Source organism: Humulus lupulus, chromosome 3, assembly GCF_963169125.1.
Source record: "Humulus lupulus chromosome 3, drHumLupu1.1, whole genome shotgun sequence".
In the NCBI taxonomy this organism is placed as follows: Eukaryota; Viridiplantae; Streptophyta; class Magnoliopsida; order Rosales; family Cannabaceae; genus Humulus; species Humulus lupulus.
In genome coordinates, this window is record NC_084795.1 from 154094967 (window position 1) to 154116369 (window position 21403).

General features: G+C 35.1%; 1 protein-coding gene across 1 annotated transcript; it reads left to right on the forward strand.

Annotated features, from left to right (window-relative positions):
- The first annotated feature begins 240 nt into the window (after positions 1-240).
- LOC133825154 (uncharacterized) lies at positions 241-14689 on the forward strand. Its single transcript, XM_062258138.1, has 9 exons — positions 241-798; positions 8154-8313; positions 9168-9220; positions 9305-9360; positions 10949-11023; positions 13682-13846; positions 14111-14177; positions 14273-14374; positions 14471-14689. The coding sequence occupies exons 1-9, from the start codon at positions 241-243 to the stop codon at positions 14558-14560; spliced, it is 1326 nt and encodes a 441-aa protein (XP_062114122.1). The 3' UTR covers positions 14561-14689.
- The last annotated feature ends 6714 nt before the right edge of the window (positions 14690-21403 follow it).

Consider the following 21403-nt stretch of genomic DNA (forward strand, 5'->3'; position numbering starts at 1 on the left):
AAACTCTCGATTTCCCAGTGGTGAAAATAATAAACGAAGGATGGAGCCACCAAGTCAAAGTTTGAACTTCAACAAGCACCCAAGGAGAGAAAATAACTATTGGTCGCAATGCAACAAATGCAATCGACGCCACCCAGGCGAGTGCAACAACAACAACTGCTTACCTTCGGAAAGCCTAGTCATTTCAGCAGACACTGCCCAACTCATGGTCAGTAGGAAACAAACAACCAACCAAAGCCAATGGGAACAGCACTGCGAGTTTATGCACTCACCCAGGGTTATAAAGGAGTTGGGACTTCCGACATGGTGTCAGGACAACTTCCTGTGGCTAATAACTCAACATATGTATTGATGGACACTGGTACATCCCATTCTTCTATTGCTGCATCTTATGTCGATAAGATAGATAGGAAGCCTAAGCATGTGTCAAATGTATGTGGTGTTTCATTACCTTTGAAGGAGGATATCATTGTACGCTCTTGGGTTAAAGTCGTACTAGTCTGGGTAGAAGGTCGGGAGCTGACCGTTGATTTGCTAGTTTTATATTTACATGAGTACAATGTTATTTTGGGTATGGATTGGCTAACCAAATATGGGGCGGTGGTGAATTTCAAACGAAGAAAGGTGACTTTTAACCCACCAGGGCAAGAACCGTTCGTGTTCCAAGGCACAGCCTGCGAGAAGATTTTCGCTATAATCTCCACCTTGAGGGCTAGGAAACTACTGGATGATGGATGTATCAGCTACCTGGCGAACGTAATAGAAAACGATAGAGTGGAAAAGCTACAAATGACGAAGGTAGCTTTGGTGTGCAAATTTCTGCACCTATTTTCTGAGGTTCTTCAAGTGATACCCCCAGACCAAGAAGTTGAGTTCGAGATCAAATTAATTATAGGAACCATACCAATTTCAAAGGCACCATATCAGATGGAACCGTCAGATCTCAAAGAACTGCAAGCACAACGACCGAGTCATTCTCCCTGGGGAGCCCCAGTACTATTCGCGAAGAAGAAAGACAACTCCCTGAGAATTTGTATAGACTACCACGAACTCAACAAAGTGACGATCAAGAACTGATACCTATTTCCCAGAATTGATGATCTATTCGATCAACTTTAGGGAGCATCAATATTCTTAAAGATCTATTTAAGATCTAGCAACCACCAGTTGATGGTCAAGGAATCGGATATTCCCAAGACCGCATTCCGAACTCGGTATGACCACATTCAAACTCACCAATGCTCCTGTGGCATTCATGAATCTTATGCATAGGATACTGGGTGAGTATCTGAACAAATTCATGATCATATTTATAGATGATATACTCGTATACTGGCAAAACCAGGAAGAACACGCCCAACACCTGGAACTAATCTTACAACGATTAGACGAGAAAAAGTTGTACGTAAAATTCTCCAAGTGAAAATATTGGTTGAATCAAGTGAGTTTCCTAGGACACGTGGTGTCAGGTGACACATTTGTAGTAGATCCAGCCAAAATCGAAGCGATGGAACAATGGAAAGCCCCGAAGAACACATAAGTAGTCTGTAGTTTCTTGGGTCTAGCAGGATACTATAGGTTCTTGTTGGAAGGATTTTCCAAAATAGTGATGCCTATGACCGAACTAAATCGAAAGAACGTCAAATTTGAGTGGACACACAAGTGTGAAAAAATCTTTCAAGAGTTAAAGACTAGATTAACGACTGCTACCATACTCACCATTCCAAAGGGTATCAAGGGATATGTTATTTATAGCGATGCATCAAGTCAAGGGCTCGGAGCCGTACTAATGCAACATGGAAAAGTCACGCATATGCCTCTAGACAATTGAAATACTACGAGAAAAACTATCCAACCCACGAATTGGAGCTAGCAGCGCAAGTGTTTGCATTATAGATTTGGAGACACTATCTCTATGGGATTCACTACGACATATACACGGATCACAAGAGTCTTATAGATTTCTTCACCAAGAAGAAGTTAAACATGAGACAATGGAGATGATTAGAATTGTTTAACGAATATGATTGCAATATACTATACAACCTAGGCAAGGCTAATAAAGTAGCTAACGCTTTGAGTCGACAACCAATGGCTTATGTGATGATGGTTAAGGAAATACGCAAGAACTACAAATTGATATCTCCAACCTGGATTCGAAGATAGTAGTTGGAAGATTAGCAAATTTATCTATGCAACACACAATCATGGAAGCGATCCAAGGGGGACAACTTGCATAATCGTGGATCCAATGACTGGTGCATGAGACTACCAAAGATATGCGACCAGGATTTCACATATCGGAAGATGGAGTGTTGGGCTTCAAGGGTAGAATATGTATGCCTGATGATAAGGAGATCAAGAGAAAAATCTTTTATGAGGCTCATAATACACCTTACGCAATGCATCATGGAACCACAAAGATGTATCAGGATCTCAAAAGATACTTTTGGTGAGTAGTAATGAAGAGAGACGTAGCGGAGTAGGTGGAACACTATTTGACGTGCTAGCAAACCAAGGTAGAGCATCAACCACGGGCAGGGTTATTGCAATCGCTAGAGATCTCTGAGTGGAAATGGGAAATGGTCACCATGGACTTTGTTATTGGGTTACCACACACTCCTAAAGGGCACGATGTAATATGGGTTATCATGGATAGACTGACAAAATCCTCTCATTTCTCACCCATTAAGACAACGGACGGTGCAGATAAAATGGTAGACTTGTACATCGTGGAGATAGTGCGATTATATGGGGTCTCATCTCTATAGTGTTCGACCATGACGGGCGATTTACCTCCGCGTTCTAGGGAAGGATGAAAATGGGATTGGGAACTAAAGTCCCACTAATTAAGTGTAAAACTCCCACTAATTGAGTTCGCCTACAATAACAACTATCATTACTCAATAAAGATGGATCTGTATGAGGCACTATGTGGAAGAAAGTGCCAATCTCTAATTCACTGGCATGAGATTGGTGAGAGGAAATTATTGGGATCAGAAGAGGTAGACCAAGCTATGGAACACATTAGAGTTCTGTCAGAGGTTACAAACCTCTATAGATCGACAACGTAAATATGACGATCATCAACGGAGACCTTTAGAATTTGAATTTGGGGACAACGTATTGTTAAAGATAGCTCCACTGAGAGGAGCTTTCAGGTTTGAGAAAATGGGCAAGTTGAGCCCTAGGTACATAGGACCGTTTGAGGTTCTAGAATGCATTGGAAAGGTGGCTTATCGACTAGCCCTTCTGCCCTCATTCTCTAGAGTTCACGATGTATTCCATGTATCAACCTTAAGGAAGTATGTGAACAACCCCACTGATGTGCAAAGTTACGATAAACTTAGCATTGATCCTCAGCTCAGTTATGAGGAAAAATTGGTCGCAATTATGGATCTGAAATAGAAGGTGTTAAGAAACAAAACAATAACTTTGGTAAAGGTACAGTTGTGAACCATGGCATTGAAGAGGCAACCTGGGAGATGGAAGCCGAGATGCAGTAGCAATATTCCCATCTATTTTGAGTTTCGGGGACGAAACATCTATAAATTGTAGGTATTGTGACATCCTGAGTTTTGAACACCCGTTAGTAGTCGATTCAAACCGGTGAAAAAATATATGGAATATTATTTGATAAATAAAATTATATGAAATTGTGTTATTTCATGAATTTTTATAGCCGTTGTGATGATCTAGTAAAGGGTCTAGGCTTATGCAAAGAATGATTGGTCTCAAACCAAGGGGGAAACCCTAATGGGAGAAAAATCTCGGATTAAGCGAAATAGGGAATACTATGGCATAAAATATTTTGGCTACTAGACTTTATAGACAAGGCAATAAATTTAAGAGAATTTATTGAGGTTTGAATTCCAATCAATCAGGCATAAGAATGAGAATTTCTAGCTCGAATCTTTAAGGGAACTTTGGTCAATATGTGATAAATTGCCAAAATTATATGATATGGTGACAAATTTTATTTTTGGTCACAAATTAATTTAATTATTTATGCTTGGAGATTTAAAAACTATAGGGTAAAAATTTAGGGAATTTTAGATAAGCAACCAAAGGTCGCTTGAGTGTCTTTGGAGAGAGGTAAAAATGAGCAAGGGCATAAAGGTATTTTCCAAGGGAGGAGAGAGAGAGAGTGGTGGGTTGCAAGGCTAGGTCCTAGCGCTGTCAAGAGCCTAGGACACATACCCTAGGGGAAGAGTAAGAGTCTTACCCCACTCACAAGTAAAGACCTAATCATTTTCTCTCACAAAATTTCTTCTCTAAAAAAACACTCTCTCTTCCATTTTCCTCTCTGAAACACGAAACCCTAAGTCAACAATCCTCCATTGTTGCAACTTTTTCTCCATAAGCCAACTACACTCATCTCTCCATTGAAGAAGGAAGAAGATCAAGAGAAACCTTGTCTAGTGTAGGTTTCGAAACCTCATTCATGTTCTCTTCCATTTTCCTCTTGAAACCCGAAATCCCAAGGGTTTATTATGCATGCATTGTTGGGAAAACATATACAGGATCATGTTTATTTTCATGTAAATCGTATATTAATCATATTAATATAAGATAACCTAGAACATATTTCTAAAATTGAATTCATACAGAGATAATGATAAGAACACTTACATTATTGTGCAGTGGATGATTGAGTCCTTCCTTCAGTTTCTCTAATCCTTGTATCCTTTATGTCGCAGGGTATCACTAAGAAACTGAACCACTCTTCAATTTTCTTCATAGTCTTCCAAAGTATCCTTAGAATCACCTAGACTAGAGTAGGCAATTCTCAACACATTAGATAGATACAGAGATAAGAGGAGAAACGAATATTGATGGTAGAAAAGGACTTATGTTGTAGAGAGAATCTAAAACCTACTAGTTCTTCTGTTCTTCTTTAAAACAAGTGTGTTTTCAACTCTCACTTAGCACTCCTTTTATAGATTCAATTAGGCAATTTATTTTAATTAAAAAAATCAATAAAATAATAATCAATTATCAGCCCTAGGTCGAAATTCTCATGTGTTTTAGGCCCATGAAATTTCCCATTTAATTATAAGCCCACTAGACTTAAAATCAAGGTCTATATTATTTTCCATTGATTAATTAATTAAAAAATTATTTAAATCCTTTATCAAATTAATTATTTATAATTTGAACCTTGATTTAAACTTATTTATTAATTTAGACACCAATTTATCTGAATTAATAAATCTTCCGTAATTTCTCTTTTCTTCTCTAAATTACATAACTCTGTGAATCTATAAAAATTGACTTGGTCAACTTTGATAATTTTAATTGATAATTAAATTAGTTAATTGAGACTATGTAGATGATTTTATCCAAGGTACAGTGGGGACCATGGGCCTATAAAATCAAGCTCCATTAAGTTATCATAAATCTAACAAATAAATTTACTAACTTATTAATTCCTTGTGACTCCACTAAAGACTCGAAATCACACTCTTGAATTCATAGAGCGCTCTATAAGCAATATAGATACGTTATTAATTATCAATTGTTACAACAATAATTGTCACTCAATCCTCTATAGATGGTCTATAATGAGATGAGACTAAAATACTGTTTTACCCCTGATTGTATTTTATCCTTAAAACACTTAGTTCCTTGTAAATGATATTTCAGTAAACTAATATTAATCACAGAAATGAGATCTCTATCATTTAGCACCTTGAACCAAACTAAAAGGAAACCATCGTCTCACTTCTTTATCAGAAACTATAGATGTTCATATATATGATTAACACTCTAACTCAATTATACTACCGAGTTCCCAAGATATAAGTATGGGCTAGTCCGTAGGGTAAGCTGGTAAAGAACTAGTCAAAAAACTCAAATAATACAATAAATTAGAATACTAACCACTCAGAATTGAGATTGAATTGACCTCTGGATAACTATATGATATGACTAGATAGATTAGAATGATATGTTTATTTATTCTATCTACTTTTAATATCAGTCCAGTCTTATGTAACAAATACGTCCAATCTTATCTACCTTGTTGATGTTCTAGAAAGAAAATTAACATTGCGATGTGTAAGTAGATCATATTGTAGATTGGCAAGTAAGTGTAAATTCGGTGCACTGGCTAATCTTAGGACTAACTTATTTCTAACATATAATCATATTTATATTCAACTGGAATTACGTCAGTTATAAATATGATTAGCTATATGCTTGGGATTTAATAGAAGTTTATATTAAATAAATAATCATGAAAATAAAACATGTGAGCAAAGTGATTGACCAAGTCAAAAATTGATTTCTACTCTTTTATTGATAATAAAAATTAGATTACAAAGAAATTGGGTTTTAATTAGGGCATAAAATCCTAACATGCATGTGATCTAATAGCCATGCATGACATTGATCTTGTGTTCTTGGGTTCAAGGGATTCTTGTACTAGTTGAATCTCAAATGTTGATCACTTTGGTGATCAAGTAAAGGCAAGGTAAGGCATCTTTGTAGTTTGCATGTCCTTGTCCCTCATCTAACACTACTACAAAATTGGGCTTTCCCGACACCCAACCACGACAGTCAACTCTGTTGACTGTCGTGGTTGCTTAGCGGGACTCTACACCGACAGTTAAAAACTGTAGGCATAGAGACCAACGCTGACAGCTAATTACTGTCACCGTTGCTTTTGACTGTCGCTATTGACCCTAACGCCGATAGTTAATTCGAGACCAATGCCGACAGGTAAAATGTGTCGCTATTGACCCTAACGCCGACAGTTAATTCGAGACCAATGCCGATAGTTAAAATGTGTCGCTATTGACCCCAACGCCGACAGTTAATTCTAGACCAATGTCGACAGTTAAAATGTGTCGCTGTTGAGCTCAACGCCGACAGTTAATTCGAGACCAATGCCGACAGTTAATAGGTGTCGCTATTAACCCCAACGCCGACAGTTAATAAAATTTCAATGCCGACAGTCATAAAATGTCGCCAAAATTCAAATAAAAAATTATAATTAATGAAAAGTATAATTTTACAAATATAACTAAAATATGTAAATATATATATATTTATAAAAATTATTAAAAACTTTTAAAACTAGATTTTTTTGTTTATAAATTTTTCATATTGTTATTTTTTGTATTTATCTAATAATTTTTATATCAAAATTTAAATTTATTATTCTTTAACATATTTATAAAATTAATTATATTATTTTTTAACACATTTATAAAATTTGTATTAGTTAAAAAAGAGTTATTTTTTATTAATTGGAAAAATATTGTAAAAAATTTAATGAAAAGTATAATTTTAAAAATAAACTAAATTATGTAAATATATATTTATAAAAATTATTATAAACTTTTAAAACTAGATTTTTTTGTTTATAAATTTTTCATATTATTATTTTTTGTATTTATATAATAATTTTTATATCAAAATTTAAATTTGTTATTCTTTAACATATTTATAAAATTAATTATATTATTAACTATATTATTCTTTAACACATTTATAAAATTTGTATTAGTTAAAAAAGAGTTGTTTTTTATTAATTGGAAAAATATTGTAAAAAATTTAATGAATAGTATAATTTTAAAAATAAACTAAATTATGTAAATATATATTTATAAAAATTATTAAAAACTTTTAAAACTATATTTTTTTGTTTCTAAATTTTTCATATTATTATTTTTTGTATTTATGTAATAATTTTTATATCAAAATTTAAATTTATTATTCTTTAACATATTTATAAATTAAATTAACTATATTATTCTTTAACACATTTATAAAATTTGTATTAGTTAAAAAATATTTTTTTTATTAATTGGAAAAATATTGTAAATAAATTTAATATATAAATTTATTAGTTATGATTTCTTTTATTAATATTTATATATGTTTAAATATTTTTTTATTAAAACGTATTGGAGCAATGCCGACAGTTAAAATATGTCATTGTAGGGAAAGCGAATTTTTTATAAAGGGCAATGCCGACACCTATAAGCTGTCGCTATTGGAGGCAATAACAACAGCTTATAGGTGTCGGCATTGCCAATTAAAAAAAATTAGCTGGTAAAAATTTTTCCCCCAAATAACCTTAATTTTTCCCTCTCTTCCATCTTTCTTTCTTTTCCCTCTTCTTCTTTCTTTCTTCCATCCGATAGTTCCTCTATAGCTTCCAGCCGAAAGGTCCCTCCACCAGCCAGCCCACCACGACGTCGTCGACGCCGAACCAGCCTCTCACCCGCCGGCACCGCCTCACTGGCTCTCACCCACCAGCCGAAAGGTTCCGTCTGTGCAGCCAGAAACTAGCCACACCCCACGGTCTCTCTCTCACTCTCTCTCTCTCTCTATATATATATATATATATATATATATCTTGTCTTCTAGTTTGGGTTGTATTCGTGGGTATAGCTTTGTTTTTATTACTACTTTTTTTTCTTTGCTTGTATTCGTGGGTATATATATATCTTGTCTTAAAATATTTCGAATATGCTTGTAAATTAAGGGCGTAGCACCATTCCATTTTAGTTTGTTTTATAATATATTAACATTGTTGTTGATTGTGGTTTTTATAATTCTGATAGCATGAATGCAAATTTTGTATTATTTAGACATGCTTTATTTGTGAAGTTATAGGAATCTGTTATATGGTTTTATTAGTTTATTTTTAATTATTTACTGTACAGCAGGAATCCAAGCCAGGGCATACAAATGTGGTTATATTAATAACATGATGACTAAGGCCATGTATTTGATCGTCTAAATTAAGAAATGATATAATTCTCTTAGCATTTGACATCACAAATATTATTTTCTTTGACAAAACAAGGCAATTCTAATGGTTATATATGCATAAGATGTCTCTTTATGCAACTTTTACTTATTTTTTTTTTTAAAAAAAACAACTATTGTTCAATAATTAGAAGTATGAAAAATTTAATGGGAGACATTTTCATGTAATTGAATTATTTTATCATTAGCTCTCCATCTTCAAGTCTTCATGTCCATTATTTTATCATCTTTAGTTTTTGCTCCTGTTGTAGTTTCTAGGTGGTTAGTATACCTTTGATGTTGTTTACTGTCTGATCTAGCTGCTTGTTGCTGAAAAATCCCTTACCTGCAGAAAGATTTTAATATAAAAGATATCATTTATTAAGTCCCCTAATCCCTTGTAGAAGAAAGTAAAGGAAAGAAGGGAGTGTTATTGGGAGTTCGGTTCAAGAAAAACGTAAGTCCGAACCTACTTTGCATTGATTTTTCTCTTGGATTCTGAGTACCAAATTCATGTCGAATGGTTTTTTTGTGTTCATAGGGTTGTGGACTAAGTGAGGAGAAGAAGAAACCACCAAGAACCGGCCACAGTAAGAGGTACAAATTCATAGATTTTTGCTTCGTAGTTTACAGTTCCGATTTTTCGTTTTCATTTCTTAGGATGGCTATTAATTGGTGGGGCATTTTATATAGTTTTAATCTGTGTTTTGGGACTAGAAACTTTCATTTAGGGGTTGGGAATGATGTAATATGATAAGGCTTAAAGTTTGGGGTGTTTTGGTGATGGGTGATGAATGGTAGAGGCGGATATGGAAGTTTGGCTCCATGATCAACGTGGGAGTGGAGAAAAGGTTGCGGATTTGAATTTGAATATCTATAAACTGTACGAGTCAGGTGAAGCATGAGTGATATGGTTAAAAAATAAGAATTAAGCACTTGTATAATTTATTGGAGATACCAAAACACATACTCACCATGAAATACATGAAAGGGACAAGAGTTGCAATCGGCAAGTCTGTAAAATTTAACCAAAAATATAAACAAAAAGAAACAAAGATAGAGCATTATATTATAACAAGCCTACTCAGGTACACAATTGTAGATAATCAAAAGAAAGATACACTTATCAAACTTAGTGTTAATGAATTGAATAATGTGAAAACTGATCCAAAAGACACATCAATGATTGGCTCTTCAACTTTAATATATAAGAGAACCCAAAAAACTCACTTTTATGTACAGACAAATAAGTAAAGGTAGCATAGTAGTAGTAGTAGTACCTGCAACAAGGGCAACAATGAAAACATAGAACAAATGCTTGAAAGGAATATCAAACAAAAACATAAAACAAAAAACAGAGCATAGGGGCATGAGATGAAGAAAATATAGTTACACAAATAGAGTGTGAGACATGGAAAAGAAACAGAGAAACATTTTACCAGTAGAGCCATATTCCCAACTTCTGGACTTCTCATCTGGTGTAGCCAGCCTGGTGAAATAGACAAAGCATTTGAATCTTTTTTTTACTTCTTATTGTGGCTCTGGTACCATGAATAAATAAAGAAAGAGAGAGAAGACTGAATTAGAGTAATATCCTCATACATTGCGTGACCTCATATATAATAGTTGATTCACTGAGCTCATCTATGGTGGCCATGGTTGGCCGTAGATGATGAAGACAAGAGAGAGAGAGAGAGAGAGAGAGAGAGAGAGAGAGAGAGGGAGGGAGATAGGGTGAAACGGTATTGGGTTTTGATTATTTTATAGTAACTTTTGATATATTTTAAGCTTAAGAAACCCAACTATTTATTACCCTCTTTCAATTTTGCTTTCTTTAATATAGTAATTAATTAAAGTACCCTACCTAACACTCAACTAACACTTACACTAAAGCTAATGAATAACCAGTTGATATTTAATTGATTGTAACGTGTTCTATTCTGATTGTAATGAATGGCTCTTAAATGTATATATATACATATATATATATTCTGATTAATATTATTGTTTTGTAGCTATTATATAAATATATCATCATCTGACTTAGCTTGGTAGCTATTATATAAATATATCATCTCACTTAGCTTGGTAGCTTAGTATTATTATTCTAGAAAGTTAATGTTGACAGGGATTTAAACATAAACTTATTACTCTGTTATTTATTTTATTTCATGTTTTTAAAAAGGCTCTTCGGGATAAAACTCTTGATCTCAGATTTTTGCTTCAGAAAGCAATCTAAAGTTCAAATAGATCATCTCAGGTATGTTTTAATTGTTAAAACTTATTAATTTGGATTCTAATTGTTTAAACATATTCAGAGGTATATTCTTTTATTCTTTTTAAAATTATACAAGTGTATGTTACAGGAGTTTGAATATCTTAAATATTCATCCATAGTGAAATAGGTTCTGGGATTATAATTGTGTGCTGCGGTGATAACGGAAGATTGAGAACTTGCATGTCTTAGTGAAGTAGGTTCTGTGATATCTATATAATTGCGTGCTGGGGGAGATATAAGGAAGAAAAATTGTTTGTTGTTTGAATTGATTGAATTATTTGTATTGATATTTACAGATGGTTAGGTTACAAATATAGGGGAAGTGTTGTCCGTTTTAAATCATAAAAAATTGTATGAATGATTTAGATTATGAAAGATTAACGTTTCAAATTCATTTATATTCAAAGCTCAAGTAGTCATATATTTTGATTACTTCAAGCTTTCAAACCTCTGCAATGAATCTTCAAACTGATTTACTTACTCTTTAGTCCTTAAATATATATTTTTTAATTTTTACACAAAAAATTAAACTTTTGTTTTTCTTGAATATTTATATCTATTACAGATTCTCTGTACAATTTTTTTTTAGGATTGAACATAGTTCTGAAAATAGATTTTTTTGTGTGTACATTTTTAGACAAAATAATGGCAATCGATAAAGAATGGATGTCAGCGGATAGATTATCAGTGAAATATAAGGATGGAGTTGAGCATTTCTTAGAGTTTTGCGCAAGAAATGCTAAAGATCCTAATAACATTTGTTGCCCTTGTATTAAGTGTGGTAATATTCAAAGAATGAAAATTACTGAGATAAAGGGTCACTTATTTAAGTATGGAATAGGTCAAAGTTATAAGATGTGGTTTATGCATGGAGAAAAAATCACATTTAGTAGAGAATCTCCATCTAAGAAGAATAATTGTGATTATGTGAATGATGGTGAGAGAGATGACATTGCAGAAATGATAGGTGACGCACAATTTGAATCAGATTTTGATCCAGTGAAATTTCAATCCATGTTAGAGGATGCTGAGAAACCCATTTACCCTGGTTGTAATAAGTTCACCAAACTGTCAACACTTCTTAGGTTGTATAATATAAAAATCAAACATGGGTTGAGTGATAAGAGCTTTACGGATATACTTTCCTTTCTAGGAGAGTTATTACCCGAAAATAATGAAATGTCATTGTCGTTTTATGAGGCAAAGAAGACATTGTGTTCGTTAGGCATGCAATACGAAAAAATTCATGCTTGTCCTAACGATTGCATCCTATATCGAAAAAGACTGGTTGATGCAAATGCATGTCCCACTTGTGGTGAGTTAAGATGACAGAAGAAAAAGAATTCTGGTGAGGTTAGGGTAGGAGTTCCTGCAAAAGTTTTATGGTACTTATTGCCTGTACCTCGTTTGATTCGACTTTATCGAAATGCTGATCATGCTAAAAACTTAACATGGCATGCCAATGATAGAATACAGGATGGTAAACTTAGACATCCAGCTGACTCACCTGCGTGGAAGAGAGTCGATTGGAAATGGCCTGAGTTTGGTAACGAACCTAGAAATATTCGTTTAGGCCTTTCTGCTGATGGAATTAATCCACATACTTCCCTAAGTAGTAATTATAGTTGCTGGCCTGTTATGCTTGCCATTTACAATCTACCACCATGGTTGTGTATGAAGAGGAAGTTTACTATGTTGACATTGTTGATAGCAGGTCCTAAACAACTCGGAAATGATATTGATGTATATCTAGTTCCTCTTATTGATGATTTAAGCACTCTATGGTATGAAGGTGTTGATGCTTATGATGAATATAGGAAGGAAGAGTTCAAACTTAGAGCTGTGTTGTTATGGACCATTAATGATTTTCCTGCGTTAGGCAATCTATCCGGGTTTAGTGTGAAAGGGTACAAGGCATGTCCTATCTGTGAAGAGAACACATGTTCTCAATATTTGAAGCACTCTAGAAAGATTTGTTACATGGGACACAGAAAGTTTTTACCCCGCGATCATGTCTTCCGAACATGGGAAAAACCATTCAATGGTTCACAAGAGTTTGCAATGGCTCCACAACCATTATTTGGAAGACAATTGGTTGAAAAGTTGAATAAAGTCCAATTCAAACTAGGAAAGCACAAATAGAGCATGAAAAGAAAGAGAGGACGTGAAAATGGTGAGGAGGTTCAAATTGATCCTAAGGTTTGTTGGAAGAAGAAGTCTATATTCTTTGAGCTTGAATACTGGGAGCATTTGGTCCTGCGTCATAACTTGGATGTCATGCATATTGAGAAAAATGTGTTTGATAGCCTTATTAGTACATTGTTGAATATTCCTGGATGGAGTAAGGATGGAATTAATGCTCGACTAGATTTAAAAGATATCGGTGTGCGTACAAATTTAGCACCAAAGGTTGGTGAGAAACGAACATATTTACCACCAGCTTGTTATACCTTGAATAAATAAGAGAAGCGAGGAATTTGTCATTGTTTGGCCAATGTGAAAGTTCCAGAAGGTTATTCCTCCAATATTTCGACATTGGTAGATATGAAAAACTTGAATTTAGTTGGGTTGAAATCTCACAATAATTTAAAGTTTGAATTATATGCATGTCTTTTATAATTAAATATGATTAATTTCTAGGTTGTTGGATGATATACTACATACCAATGGGTTGGATCATTTGTACGCATTTCAGCATCCAGGTGAAGTTAGTGTAGGTCATGAGAATAAGCGTGCCCAAGCACTTAAAGACCGATTCATTCAAATGGGCGAGAAGCAGTTCCTTATTTGTCCCTGGAATAACAAGTAAGTTTGTATTGAGTTTTGAAATGTTAAGTTAATAGTCATCTTCTAAATATTTGATTGTTTGTTTTCTAGTGAACATTGGATGTTATTGCTATTTCAACCTCACTCACATTCAGTGGCGTTCTTGGATCCCATTAACCTTCAATTACGCATTGAGATTAAAAATATAGTTAGGCTATAAGTTTATATAAGTTTCATTCCTTAAATTATATTATCTTTTTAATAGTACTTGTTTGCTAATTAAAAAACTTTTATTATGTATAGTGCTTTCACGCTATATGATACAGAAAAAGGAAAAAGAGTTGTAAGTCTAAAGTATTATAGTCCAAAAGTAAGTAACATTCAACTTTATAAAACATAAGATTTAAATTATAAGTATACTAACAAGTATATGTAATATATTTTTACATTTGTCTATGTTAACAGTGCCGACAACAACCAAAAACCACAGAGTGCGGTATCTACTGCATGAAGTATGCTAGGGATCTAATTTCACAACGAAGAACCAGAGCATATCTATCGAATAATGTAATAATTAAATGTGTTTACCTTTTAACTTTAATAAAGTTATATTTTAATTTCATATATATTTGACATGTAACTTATAATTTAAATTATTTGCAGTTCAATTCAGATTTACCATATACTGACGCAGAACTTAATGAAGTTCAAGAAGAGTGGGCAAAATATATTCTACCGCAACTCGCTAAATGATGGCATGCTTGCATAGTACCTATGTGAGGGGATTTAATCATTTTTTGAACTTTTTATTTCTTTTATTAGAAATTGTTAGAACTAATCAAATACAGAAATCAATCTAACAAATTATATGTAGTTAATTTAGCTTTTTGAGGTGTATATTGCGCTAAATATTCATTTTATGACAAACTTTTTTGGAACTATGTATTTCTTTTACTTAGAAAGTGTTGTAACTAATCAAATGTAAAGTTAATCTTACTAATGTTAATTTAATTTATTCTTTAATGTGCATTCTTTTACTGCAATTGCTACGTTGATTTTGAAACCAGGGGGCATTGACAACATATTTGCAATGTCCTCTGGTGTGGAAACTTTGGGATAGTTAAAAACTGTCACCATAGACAACCAATCCCAACACATAATAACTGTCGGCGTTTCCAGCAACGGCGACACCTATTAACTTTCGGCGTAGCCAGCAACTGCGACACCTATTAACTGTCGGCGTTGCCAGCAACAGCGACACCTAATAACTGTCGGCATAGACAGCAGCGGCGACACCTAATAACTGTCGGCGTAGCCAGCAACGGGGACACCTAATAACTGTCGGCGTAGCCAGCAACGGTGACACCTAACAACTGTCGGCATAGCCAGCAACGACGACACCTAATAACTGTCGGCGTAGCCAGCAACAACGACACCTAATAACTGTCGGCATAGCCAGCAACGACAACCCTAATAACTGTCGGCATAGCTACCCTATGCCGGCATAGGCAAATACGACAGTTATTCGACTGTCGTCGTTGCTCAATAGCGACAGTTAAAAACTGTCGGGAAAGCCTACTTTTGTAGTAGTGTAAGTCTTTCTAGCCTAATTGTTTCTTAAAAGTATGCATGTGGGACTTTGGGGCTTGATTTTAGAGTGTAGATCACAAGGAGGATTTTTAAGAAGCTGAGGAAACATATCTCCAAGCTAGAACTATTAAAAGGTAGAAATTTATGGTTATCTTTGAGTTTTGTTATAATATTTGTAGATCTGAAAGTATAGGTGATTTTAATGGTTTTTGTAGCTTATTTTATGATTAAGGTTGAGATTGTGTGATTTGATGATATTGATGCATGCATGTGGCTAGGGTTATGCTAGAAATGCATGTTGCTGAGTTTGTGTAAAAATTCGTGGTCTGGCTTCCAACGGGTCAGATCGCACTCTATTGCCTCTGTTTGTAAAAATAAATTAGGTAGTTGCATAGTTATTTGTGATTAGTTGAGATTATGCTTTGGAAAATCGTAAAAAGGTATTTTTAAACCCATGTTATGCACTTTTTTGCATTGTCATATAAATCTGGAAAAAATTTGGGCAGCATGCACTGCCCAAATTATTTTGACTTTTGAATGAGTTTTACTAATCTCAAAGCTATGAAATTTTGAGGAAAGCTAACTTATACATGTATAAAAATCTCTGCAAGATTTTAGAAACAACTGGGCTACGGTGTAAGAAAAATAAATTTTCAAATGTTACCATAAAATCTGGGAAAAACTTCTGGGCAGCAGTCACTACCACGATTGCTTTAAATATTTGAATGAGTTTTCCATCCCAAAATTGATGAAATTTTGAACGGAATTAGATAAGAAGTGTATAGCAACCCCTGTAAAATTTTGAACGATATTAGAAAAATGATTTTTCTAAATTTTCCCTAAAAACTAAAAAATAGTAATTTTGAACCTAACGAAAAGTGATATTTGGGAGGTTAGTTCGCTTAACCAAAAACAAGTTTTGATGCGAGGCTTTCACCTAGTTCCCGTCATTATGACACAAAATACATGAACGATAGTTTAAGGGGTTTCGCCAAAAACTCAACTTAGGGAAAAAGTTTGAAAATGAGATTTTACCACTTTAAATTTAAATAGTGGAAGTAAAGTTTTGGAAAAGAAAAGAAATAGATCCTTGCAAAGATAACTAAGGATTTGGAGATTTAGCCAATCCCAAAATTGGCTTAAGTTAATTAACCTTGTTATTTTCCATTTTATAATTTAAGGGTCCAAATGCCCTTATTTTCAAATATAACATAAAATCAGATGCTAGGTTATGGATAAAAATGGTAAAAATGGGAGTTTAGGTTTTGTAGAATCTTTCCAAGAAAGGGGTAACGTTGTAAGTTAAAGGGTCGGAGAGTGGTATTTTGGTAAATGATAGAAAATGGTTAAATTTAGTAAGACCGCGAAAAATTAGTATTTTTCTAAAGATAAGAGTTTTTAAAACTCCTTTTTCTAAAAACCAAAATACGAGTTATCTATGAAGCGAGTTCTTTAATTAAAGAATATTAAAATGCACATTACGGAGAGCGTGCTGCAGTGAGGCCATTTTTCTTATGACATCGTAAAGTCTAAAATGATATTTTTCCTTATACACTATGAAGTGTATAAGAGGCTATAGTATAGAGTCTCTAAGAATTTATTTAATGTAGCTATCGTAGAATATTAGCTATAAGAATATGTCATAGTTTAATCCGAGTACATTGTATTGTTTATATTAACCAAAAAAGGGAAAAGGAATAGCGGTTTTAAAGATCCAACTGGGAACTAAGAACTCCAAGTAAGTTAGTCTTTATCTTTCTTGGCTATAACATGAGTATACTAGTGTGTGCTTGTAGTAGTAGATTACTCTTGCAATACTTTTGCTTTTTGTGGAAAAATGGTAAGTAGGTCCGGGTTGAAGCCAGAACCTTAGCATAATATAGTCCGGATTGGAGCCAGGACACAGTAAGAATATAGTCTGGGTAAGAGTCAGGACATCGTGAATATATAGTCCGGGTAGAAGCCATGACATGGTGAATATATAGTCTGGGTTGGAGCGAGGACATGGTGAATATATAGTCTGGGATTGAGACAGGACAATGGTAATAATGTCCGCGTTCGAGCCAGGACATTAACTGTGGAACCGGGTTGAGGCCTGGATCCCTTACTGATAATTTAATTGCTTAGTGATGATGTGTGTTAAATATATCATGAATATTCTGAGAATCTTCAGAGTGTAGGATATTACAATATGAGTGATATATTGTATGTTCTGGGAATTTTCTGAGTGCAGGTTATTGTATTATGTGTGAACATGGTTGTTAGAAACAACCAAAGTTACTATTTGGATATGGTTTGTCTATATTGAATGTTCTAGGAATTTTCTGAGTGCAGGTGTAATACCCTGGATGCCCAAGAGCGTTACACTGTGTGCTTTAAAATAGTGCAAGACTTGTTATTCAATTCGTTTGAACATAAATGTAGTCCTAAAGTAAACTAATAGGTTAGGGTTAATAATTTTTTATCATAAACGATGAATTTTCGTTAAAACAAATGTTTGATACATGGGATCCCAAAAAGAGAGTTTATGTGGTAAATACAACTCTCAAAAGCTGATACAACAAAAACCAGACTAACGACAAAAATAAAATCTAGAGCTATATTCTTGTAACTTTCCCTTGGTCGTGGCGGTCGAGTAGCTTAAAATGCACACTCCGCCCCCAGAGCTCTCCAACTCATGGATGGTCCAGTTTCTCTTTGCCTTTACCTGCACCACGTAAAACCCGTTAGCAGAGTACAAGCATTAAGCTAAACAACGGTAAACATGTATTTTCAAGCATACATCTCAATCAGTAATAGAACTATTCAAGTGTCAGTGCTCTTAGGCCGAGCCCTCATTTTATCCAGTTGATTCTGACTCGCTTAGGCCGAGCTGCGTTCAGTACGCATATCATCAGCCACGACACCCTTAGGTCGTACTATCATATAACGCATAACAACCATATAATCAAAGAATACATACATTCAATTACAGGGAAACTCAGTCCCGTTCATAACCACATGGGTGTAGTTTTTTTACCTCGAATCCCAAGTGATAAATAAAGAGCGGTCCCATGCATGATCCTCAGTCCTGAACCTTAACGATAGTCCTAGTCACAAATAGCCATGGATAATTATCAATCTCTAATTCAAATAAATGTATTGGAATTAATTACTAGCCTCCGGGACCTCGAATTCTACTAAACCGGGTAGTAGAATTCGTCCCGAGCGCTTAGGTTTGAAAACACGTGCCTCTCCGAGCATAAAAGTCTAACATCCTTTCATTTTCCATTTATTGTCGCGACTTGCACTTTAGGGCCGCGGCCCGCCCCTTAGACATGGGCTGTGACTTGCACCCCCTAGGTCACGGTACGCCTGGCTAATCAGAGGCATCCCAGCCTCTTCAAGCACATGAGCTGCAACGCTTGAAGAACAGGTTCGCGACCTAAGCCCCTAAACCCAAAAAGTCCTTCCTTTCTAGCGTTTTTCACTACTACAACCTCAAAATTTAACTTCAAAGTTCACACCCAAAACCACACCAAGCCCAGAAACGAGTCCATGTCTCTTACTTACATATCTTAAGCATTTAAACACAAAAATTCCTACTGAACCTATGATCCCAATTTAGTTACAAACCATACTCAAAACCTAAACAATTCAGCCCAACAACCTAAAATTCCAGTAGAATAGAATAAGATCCTTACCACAATTTAAAGCTTCAATCCTTAGAGACTTCCTGCCCTCTTCCAGCTTCAATTTCTAAATCATTAAACTTCAATTCCCCAGTTTCGTTTAGCTCAAATCCTAGCTTGTTTCCTTAAGTTTTCCCCTTCAAAGTTCAGAATTTTTCCCTTAGGTTCTAGAGGGAGGAGGGGGAAACGTGTATGATGAGAGAGGGAGAGTGTTTTGAGTGTTTTAGAGGGTTCTGGGTTTGCCTAAGATTTGACTAAGCTTATCCCTTAACACTAGAATGACTAGATAGCCCCTTGAACTTACCCAATCCTCTAATTGTTTCTAAGGGTAAAACAATCATTTTCCCAATTCCCGCTAATTCCTCATGTGTTCCTACCATTTTCCAATTAATCCAGTCGTGTCCAAATAATTACCAAATACTTATTCAATAAACACCAAAATATTCTTTAAATTCCCAAAATAGCTGTGGGCTCCCCCGAGCCTGGTATTAAACCCTACTGTGACTATTTCGCTAATCCACTCACTAGGATCATCTTGAGTCGTGTACTGCAATATATATATATATCCACATAATAATATGGTCTCAACCATTTAATACATATAGTCACATTTATGCCCTAATGAGCCAAAATTATAGGTATGCCCTTATAAACAGTAAAGGACCCACTTGCATATTTAATACTCATAAACATGCATATAATATATTCACATAATCATATAAATCATGCATACCACATAGTCTCATTTAACTAATTAAACACACATATATCCAATTATTCCCTCCCTGCACGCTAATCAAGATACTAAAACCTATTAGCATTTTTGGGTCGTTACAAGTAACCCCTCCTACTAAGAATTTTGTCCTCAAAATTTTACGTGAATAGATCGGGATACTAATCCCGCACAGCTGACTCAAGCTGCCATGTCACTTCCTCGACCTTGCTATTCCTCAATAATATCTTAAATAAAGGAATCGTCTTGTTTCGTAGACTCTTATATTTCCTGTTTAGGACCTAAACTGGTCACTCTTCATACGACAAATATGTCTGTAACTGAAAATCCTCATATCTCAACACATGAGTCTTATCTGAGACGTACTTCTGAAGCATAGAGATGTGGAATACATCGTGAACTCCTGATAATGATGGTGGCAAAGCCAATCTCTAGGCTACCTGCCTGATCCTCTCCAGGATCTCAAAAGGTCATGAATCTGCAGCTCAACTTGCCCTTTCTCCAAAACCTCCTCACCCCCTGTAATGGTGAAACTCGTAGAAACACAAGGTCCCCTACCTGGAACTCCACGTCCCTACGCTTAGGAACAACGTAGCTTTTCTATCTGCTTTATGAAGTGAGCATTCGAGCTCGGATCTTCTCACTAGCTTCGTTAGTCTTCTGAACCATCTCCGATCCTAAATACTTACTCTCACCCATCTCATCACAATGTATGGGTGATCTACATCTCCTTCAATACAACAACTCGTATGGAGCTACTTCAATCGCTGATTGATAACTATTGTTGTATGAAAACTCAATCAATGGGAGGTACCTAGTCCAAGACCCCTCGAAGTCCAATACACACGCTCAAAGCATGTCTTCCAATACCTGAATTGTTCTCTCAGGCTGCCCATCTCTCTTAGGATGAAAAGTAGTATTGAACTTCAACTGAGTCCCCATAGCCTTCTGCGTACGATCTTCCTCACATAAAGCTGTGCGTACTGATCCACATTATAGGACGTCCTCACTGGTAGAAAGTCAGCTGACTTGGTGTATCTGTCTATTATCACCCACACCGAGTCATGTAGCCTCATTGTCCTAGGTAAACCTCCCACAAAATCCATGGTAATTTCTTCCCACTTCCACTCGGGAATACCTAAAGGCTGGAACAACCTTCACCTGCTGATAGGTTAAACACTTGGCCATGTATTCAACTACGTCCTTCTTCATCCTAGGCCACCAATATAAAGTCCATAGATCATGATACATTTTCGTGGTGCCTGGATGGAGTGAGTATGGTGTAGTATGGGATTTTTCAAGTATCTCTCATCTAATACCCATATCCATCAGAACTCAGATCCGACCGTTATACCGTAGTAAACTTGTCTCTCAAATAGAATAATCCTTAGCCACTCCAGCTAGGACATTCCCTCTAACTTCCTGCAACTGCACATCATCAAACTGACCCTCTCTTATCCTCTCTAGAATGGTAAACTCTAAAGTAATGTTGGTCAACCGGCCCACAACCAGTTCTATCCTCGCTCTAGTCATTTTTCTGCCAGTTCCTTTGATATCTGCTTCAAACTAAATAGTTGTCCTAGGCCTCTCTGGCTCAGCACA